General features: G+C 48.1%; 4 protein-coding genes and 1 non-coding gene across 5 annotated transcripts; 3 read left to right on the forward strand and 2 right to left on the reverse strand.

The window, feature by feature from the left end:
- Window positions 1–100: 100 nt before the first annotated feature.
- On the forward strand, window positions 101–1,122 carry BDV37DRAFT_289958 (tRNA guanylyltransferase; the record flags this gene model as incomplete). The annotated part of the gene is made up of 6 exons (XM_032088605.1): window positions 101–177; window positions 233–277; window positions 345–520; window positions 578–666; window positions 727–831; window positions 886–1,122. 6 exons carry the CDS (start codon window positions 101–103, stop codon window positions 1,120–1,122), a joined length of 729 nt encoding a protein of 242 aa, XP_031934130.1.
- A 31-nt stretch (window positions 1,123–1,153) lies between these two features.
- Window positions 1,154–2,459, reverse strand: BDV37DRAFT_267298 (uncharacterized protein). The gene has a single exon (XM_032084015.1). The coding sequence runs from the start codon at window positions 2,191–2,193 to the stop codon at window positions 1,285–1,287; it is 909 nt and encodes a 302-aa protein (XP_031934131.1). The 5' UTR covers window positions 2,194–2,459; the 3' UTR covers window positions 1,154–1,284.
- A 143-nt stretch (window positions 2,460–2,602) lies between these two features.
- Window positions 2,603–2,687, forward strand: BDV37DRAFT_t245. Its single transcript has one exon. It is a non-coding gene; the product is annotated as a tRNA-Val (tRNA).
- Window positions 2,688–3,408: 721 nt separating this feature from the next.
- BDV37DRAFT_293253 (WD repeat protein) lies at window positions 3,409–5,237 on the reverse strand (the record flags this gene model as incomplete). Its single annotated transcript, XM_032089369.1, has 6 exons — window positions 3,409–3,763; window positions 3,817–3,943; window positions 4,033–4,370; window positions 4,433–4,499; window positions 4,609–4,708; window positions 4,931–5,237. 6 exons carry the CDS (start codon window positions 5,235–5,237, stop codon window positions 3,620–3,622), a joined length of 1,083 nt encoding a protein of 360 aa, XP_031934132.1. The 3' UTR covers window positions 3,409–3,619.
- A 179-nt stretch (window positions 5,238–5,416) lies between these two features.
- On the forward strand, window positions 5,417–6,026 carry BDV37DRAFT_96829 (uncharacterized protein). The gene has a single exon (XM_032091514.1). The coding sequence runs from the start codon at window positions 5,597–5,599 to the stop codon at window positions 5,942–5,944; it is 348 nt and encodes a 115-aa protein (XP_031934133.1). The 5' UTR covers window positions 5,417–5,596; the 3' UTR covers window positions 5,945–6,026.
- The last annotated feature ends 1,737 nt before the right edge of the window (window positions 6,027–7,763 follow it).

Here is a 7,763-nt window from a genome sequence, read left to right on the forward strand (position 1 = left end):
TGTCATGGATCGCACTCATATACTCCGTTACTAAACTATCCTTAGACTTACCGACCGCTATAACTTCAAGAAACCAAACGACCGCCGCGCGCTGGATCTGATGAATGCTGCGGCCGTTGAGGTAATGAAAGATCTTCCGGACCTGTGCATTGCATATGGCGTCAGCGACGAGTATAGGTCTGTCCCCTGGCCCACGCCGCGCTCTACTTACAACGACACTAACCTATATCAGCTTCGTATTCCATCCAAGCTGCCAGTTATTCGAGCGGCGGAGTGCGTAAGTTATGCAACATTCCCAGCTATTCACGGCCCAGTCAAGGAGGCTTAGGCTTACATGATAATAGCAAGCTTGTAACGACCATTGTATCTACATTTACAGCCCATTATGTGTACCTATGGGGAACGTACTTCCCCGATAGCCCGCTTGAGCCTCCATATTTGCCTTCCTTTGATGGAAGAGCAGTCATGTATCCCGCTACTAGGAACTTGCGTGACTATATGAGCTGGAGGCAGGTGGATTGTGAGTTTACTGCGTGCCCCTCGTTTGTGAAGATTTAACTCACAGCCCTACTCGAAGGCCATATCAATAACCTTTATAACACAACTTTCTGGACCATGGTCCAGCAGGGCGGCATGAGTAACACGGATGCTGAACAAGAGTTGAAGGTGAGAAGTTCATGCTGTCTTTCTTCTCCTCCGGGGGCTAATGGTTGGCTCCAATCATAGGGGACAGTATCGTCGGACAAGAATGAGATCCTCTTCAAGAGATTCGGGATTAATTATAACAATGAGGAGGAGATATACAAGAAGGGTAGTGTGCTTTATCGTCAAGTAAGTTGATCAACATTTACATATCAGGAACTGATACACTGATACGGCCTGCAGTACCAACTAGAGGACATCAAGCCAAAGTCAGAGCCTAATTCAGGAGTGCTGGCAGAGGAGGAAGGCAATTATGTCCAAGAAGCGAAGGCCTCCAGATCGCAACAGGACAAGCTTCGTAAATTGCGCCGAAAGGCACAAGTTGTCGTTGACCATGTCGACATCATCAAAGATGAATTCTGGGAGCGGAGGCCGTGGATTCTATCAGGAAAGCCGGGTAAATTGCCCACGGAGGCCTAAGTTACGATTTATGGGTAAAAGGATATCAAATTCAGACGTGACACGATATATAATATAATCTTCATAAAGACCGCAGTAGCTGTAGCAAATGGGTATCTATCTATGTACGGCTGTGAGCAAAAATATGATATCCTAAAAAAAATAAATCTACCTCTAGTCAGCTCACTCCTTTTTCGACTTTTTGGCATCCTTCGACTTCTTCGATTTTGACTTCGAGCCATCTTCAAGTGTTGATTCCTCGCTCTTCTTCCTCTTTTTGCTTTCCTTGTCCTTCTCTTTCTCCTTCTTTTCCTTTTTCTCTTTCTTCTTCTTCGCTTTTTCAGAGGAGTCTTCGCGTCCACTAGACTCTGTCTGGTCGTTCTCGATCGATATCGGAGTAGGATAGTCCTCTTCCGGGTTATGTTCTTCCTTCGCCTTCTTGCTCTTGCGTGTGGCTTTTTCATTCTCATCAGTAGTGCTCTCCTCCGCCTTCTTAGCCTTTTTCAGCTTCTTCTTCAATTCCTTTGCCTCCTTCTTCCTCCTCTTCTCTTCCTTCCGTTGGCGCCTCTCCTCCTTGCTCTCCTTCCGATCCTTAGAATCCCGATCACTGCGCGACACAGTAGAATCCTCCCCCTCCTCAACCTTCTTCCTCTTGCGCTCCTCCTTCCTCAACTTCTTCGCCTCCCGATCCTCCTCCCCATCCACATCATCCTTCTTCCTCTTCTTAGACTCCGCCTTGGACTCGGAGCCCTTCTTCTTCTCCTCATCCTTCGACCCAAGCGTCCCCGGAACAACCTCCCCCCTCACAAAATACCGATAAAGCTCACTTGTCAACGCATTCGGCTTCTTCTCCGCCCCAGCATTATTCTCATCCCCAACGCCCTTCAGCGCATCCTCGAATCCGCGCAACCACCACTGGTTCGTCGGGTCTTTGGTTGTCGTCTGCCCGACGCCGAGATTGCCTTTGCGTCGCGAGACGAGAATCGGTTTCGTGAGGCCGAGGCCAGCGTGTGTGCCTGGGCGGCGATTGGGGTTAAGTGGGTTGCCGGGGCCTGACCAGCCGTGGCGGATTAGGTAGGCTTGTGCGTCCATTTTCTTTTGTACTTGTTCTTGGGGTGCTGAATTCGGTGGTGTGGGTTGAGCGATTGGTCCGTGTGGTGGTTTATATAGAGGTTTTGTTGGAGTGGATATAGTTTTGTTCCTGTTGCAATGTGATTTTCAGGTAAGGTGCTGCTGATAAGAGGGAGTGACAGGACAGTGGGCTATGGGGACATGACCCGAGTCACGATATAATTAATTTCAGAAGATACCCCTGTGAAAAAAAGAGAGAATAAGGAAGGGGGAAAAGTTGAGTGAAGACGACGACACCAGAAGAAAGAGAAACGAGATCCAGGACAAGAAAAAAAAATTCCTCCGCAGGAGATAAGGATTTCTTGATCGGGCTATCTTATGCTTGTCTAGCCCATGTTAAACATATTTTCACCCGATCTGATAAGAAGTCAGTTGCGTGGTCTAATGGTTATGATTTCTCATTCACATTCAGTTGTTTACTGAGAAGGTTCCCGGTTCGATCCCGGGCGCGACTACTTTTTTTGCTCTTTGTCGTCTACAGGCATGTGGGTTGCATTTTGCTCATCTACTACTACTAGTAGTATGTCACGAGCTATTTTTCTACTTCATGCAGTCATCTACTCCTTTTTCTTTTTCTTTTTTTTTTTGTGGGCCTCGCACTACACGTAACCTAGTAGGCCACCTACATAATTCATTCACACTTAAAATCCCTCATTACAACCCAGCTGCAACGTAGTTTGTACCTTCTCTCGTATAAAGTTACCGCTCGGAGTTTTCTTCCGCGCAGATATATATTCACCAACCAAGGCCGGCCGCCCCCACGTAGAGCACAAACCAACGTAGCAATCGCAGTGGGCATTCCCTCATGCGATCGAACTCAATTCCGCGGCCTAAGTGGTTCATCGGCTGACCGCATCCTTGCCCAAGTGGGCTGCGTAAACATTGGGAATCCGCAAGCCTCGGCGCAAGACGGGCTGGAGAATGGAGAACTAAGAAAATTTTTTCTTCTGAGGTATGCAGGGCCATGGTACGTGCGCGATTTCTGCATCAGCATACAGCGTATGAACGGGGAGGGTTGTGTTGGTAGTAAATAGATTGCGACTGTCAGCAGAAAAGATCTGATATCCGGCTAACTATATGGGATTTGATATAGGGCAGGGGTTGGGTGGAATATCGGGCCATCCCGCTTGCAGTAAATGGTGAACTTATGCTCAGTGCTACTGGGAGTCCGATCCTTGCGGAGGACGGACTTGGAGGGGTGCAGGTCAGGGTTGTACAGATCCCTGCCGGTGCAGAAGAAGGGTAGATTGAAAATACGCTGGTACGACGAGTGGGTTTGAAACATACGGCAAGACCGGCACAACATGACAGCATCCGTATTGCCAAGGCCACGTATTTTTACATTCTATCGTGGCGGACGTGGTAATGAAACGAGTGAGGCCCTAATTTAATAGGGTTTGAACCGTCCCTTATCCTTATTCTTTTTCGGCCGCGCAGTCTTGTTTAAGGAATCATCGCCCTGCGCCTCTCCGGACTCCGGCTTCCATGCGCGGACAAATCCGTCTTCACCGCAGGTAAATACTGATTGGGACTGCGATCGACGTTAGTTGCTGATCAAATAGGGGTGTTGGCAAGGGGGCATACCTGTTCGTCCAGATAGATGGAACGTACAACCTCCTCACCGTGAGCGCCAGGAAGACGCCACAGGTTCTCTTGGTCGAATTGCCAAGATGGGTTTGAGGTAAGAGGGACCAAGTCCAGGCGTCTCTCCCTGGACATTGTTAGCGCACGAAGCATACACAGATAAGGAATAAGTAGTAAAGGCCAGAAAAAAAAAAATTAGAACAAAACCAAACTAACATTTTATGGCCAGCGGCAATATAGGGGCCCTGACTGCCAATGCATAACTGAGCAATGTATTCACAGCCTAGGGGCTGTCTTAGGTCTCCGAATTGCACAGGATTAGGCTCCTGCGCCTCTTCTTCCGGATCCGTAGCCGGGTGAATCGAGAACACTTCATCGTGACTGAGAGCGTAGATGGTCCTCTCGCTTAAGAACCCGGCGTGATGTACTGAGCCATGGTTGATAACTTGTACAAGAGCCTCGTCTTCGTCTGTAATATCGGTGTTATAGACGTTGACTAGACCATCCGTGCTTCCGGAAAGCACGATATTGTTCCTCGTCGGGTGATATTGGAGCTGCCAATCATCAAGAAAGTTTGTCAGGGGAAAGTATAACCACGGCACAGGAGTGAGCCTACCTCAGTGACATCGTCATTGTGGCTTTCAACGTACTGAAGCCGAGATTGACCCGGGGATCTGGCATCCCTGTTACGTCAGTTAGCAGCTCGTGAATTGGAGATGCGGGTGTGAGACCACCACCAAGAAGTCAACCGTTGATGTGTGGCTATACTCATATGGAATGCAACGGACTCACCAAAAAGCAACAACGGCCTGCGAAGAAACAAGTTCAGTGCCGGCTACGAGGCTGTTTGTTGCAGGACAACAGGCTATAGATAGAACCGGCGCGTCTCTTGCTGTTAAAAAATCAGTTGACTGTACGACTACATCATAAGTTCCGAATGATTGGCGTTGGCCAACACATCAAGATGCATCCATGTTTGTTGCCAGAAAAAGTGCTCCTCAAAAAGCAGTGCGACCTTGTCCGCGGCCGTAACATTGCCAAGCAGTAGGTAGCAAGAAAAAGGAGGGGGAATAGAAGAACAAGGGAGGGTGGGAAAGAAAGCAGGGAATCTTACATGTCTCCACCTCTACAACTGCCGACCTCTTGCCATTTCGCAGATCCCAAAGCTTCACCCTCCCGTCTCTTCCTCCAGTAGCAAGCAGTTGCTGACCCGCATCATACGATTTCAGCGACGTGACTCCCTTGTGGGCGTCGGCAGCCACCACAGAGACATGGCTAAGGCTAGCGGCATCAAACACACGCAGGGAGTCGTCCGACGCAATGGCTGCGAATGAGCCTGGGCTTGATGAAGCAATGGAGTAGATGTAATTGTCCTGAGCGAGTGAAAGCGAGGAAGATGCCGTAGCTTTGAGTGTATGCATGGCTGAACAATGATCGTCTAGTATAACAAAATGGAACCCTCCTGTCCTGTCCTCTCTTAGGGCAAATTGCCACTTCACCAATCACAGGCACTGAAGTCTCAGCCTCAGAGGAATCGATAGACAGCCCCGCAAGAGCAGAACGCAATGCGTGTTTTACTGACTTAGTTATCGGCCGAAGATTGTCTGTTACGTTCGTCCCACAGGTCGGTGGCTGCCGGAGTGGTCTCGATATCAAGCCAGACGGGAAAGTTCTTGCTAAAACCAACTTCTTTGTCTTTTCCTTGACGTGGCTTACTCTGATAGGAAATAAGCGACCGACGAAGGGAGATTGGTGTTGGATATCACAGACGATTCTTAGAATGGCCTGTTTTCTTTGCTTTTTCTTTTTTCTTTTTTCCCGGATTCGCCGATGGTACTTCGGGCCTTTTGGCGGAAGCTGCGCGAAAGCCAAGAAATTCCTTGCTCGATTTTCCTTTCGGGGACTTTTGTTTGGATGCCTCATGTATGTGGCACCAAAGATTGGCGTGGGAAAATTACAAACACAAACTACTCGAAACATTGCCACAAACACAGTTAGGTGCTTACTTACTATAGGAAGTTATCATTCTCGTTATGTTTTCTTTATTTCGCTGTTTCCAATAAATTGTGCTATCTCACTCACCAGTCCTGTTTTCATTCCGTTTGTTCATTTTTCGAGGATTGTCTAGAATATTCATACTGGAACACAGACCATCCATCACAGGGATGGCGGCAATGCCACCTGACATGGTTAATGAAGCCGACTGCATGCCCGCGCTCTGGAACTGTGCCCCCATAGGGCTATCACCGTTGGGTCTACTCCCCCTAGACCTCTTCCCACACATCCCCGCTTTCTAACCTGAGACGGGCGGGCTAGTCGCAGCAGAGATCAAGATACACAGGCTCAAGAGTACATCCACAAGTTCAATTTGACGCAGTAGCTCTATGGGTTTTATACTATGAGATTCATACGCACCGGGCGACAGTAAACGGGGGCAGTTCATTGTCCATATATGAGAATACTGAGTCGAATCCCAGCGCATTAGGGTTCACCCTCCATACGATATATTTCGTCATAAGACAGTATACTGAACAAGTAATCCAGCGAGTGCTATCCAGCCAAAAATGACGGAATTTTATTTTTTTTTGTTTTTTGTTTTATGTTTTTTTTTTCGATGTTTGCCTTGCTAAGAAGCTTGGAAGAACGAATCGAGTTAGCGACGACCTACTGTACAGATGCTGATTCGGATATTGACCGACCACAGCATGGTGTTGTGATATGAATCAAAGAATGGCGGTGGTGGCGACAGGATTGGTCAATGACCAGAGGAGCTTATTCGTAGTATTATAGCAGTGTGGAGCATTGGGGGGGCAAGAAAGACGAATCGACCAGTTTCTGCCCAGGAGTGTTCCCTCCATTTCCGAAAACAGCGAATCCAGGAGTAGCTGCATATGCACTGCCGCAAAACAACCCCGAAGCGGTTTCAACATTCCTAAAAAGGCGTCCCTGCTTGGGGCGTGAAGCATTAAGCAAACCGGGCCGGTGACTGACAGGACGATAATCTCCCAGGGACGCTGTAGAGATGAAACCATTGGGTTCTTCATCTAAATCATTGGATAATCACCGTTTTTTCTCACCCACTGTGACGCAGGTGGCCCATTTGGTGCATCATGTAGTGACTCGAACGGGGTAGTACCCTTCATGCCTGATCCAGGTCAGTTAGTTAAGAGCTAACACACAGGTGGCTTTTCAATAGGGATCTTGGAAGATGTAGAATTTGAAAGATTTTCCGTGGTTAACACGCTCTTTTCTACCATATGGTTGTCGAAAGGGGAAAAAGAAACGAGTACCGGTGAAAGCACTAAGCCGGTCATGGCCAGGCCATTCAAGGTTGACAAAGGGGCAAGAAATACTTACTATCTGGTAGTATCTGAAAATCACTGCATCCATCGCATACTACCCTTTTTAGTTGGGAACCAAATAGGGATTCTCATTGGTTACCAACCAAATGCGCATAAATTTGAAGGTCGAGACAACGCTGAGAATAGATAATCCTCCGTTATGGTGGTACCGTTGGATTCTGTGATCGGGGGCTACGCATTTCTGCCCTGAAGTCGGTGAGTTGTTGCTCCAGTTTGAAATGACGCGCCTGATCTTCTGCGAAATACGAAACACAGGGCGTCCTGCGATAGACGCGACTAGACACGGAAGAGATAGAGTGGGCTTTGACTCCTCGTTACGGGGCTTTTGAGGCCAGCCGCCAACCTGCTGACGTATTTGGGGGGTTGAGACCCAGGACGAAGAAGACATGGCCGATGGCGCTTACAGACAATCTGTGATATGGTACCAGTGTTTGAAGTCATTAGTGGGGAAGGAAGGGATAAGTTTTTTTTTTTTTTTTTTTTTTTTTTAACTGGATGTGGTTAGTCTTTCCACTTTGGGTATGGTAATTCATCCTCCGCCCCTTCAACACCGCCTACTGGTTACCTCAGCAAGCTCAGGCCCCT

Source organism: Aspergillus pseudonomiae (genome assembly GCF_009193645.1).
Source record: "Aspergillus pseudonomiae strain CBS 119388 unplaced genomic scaffold BDV37scaffold_246, whole genome shotgun sequence".
Classification (NCBI taxonomy): Eukaryota; Fungi; Ascomycota; class Eurotiomycetes; order Eurotiales; family Aspergillaceae; genus Aspergillus; species Aspergillus pseudonomiae.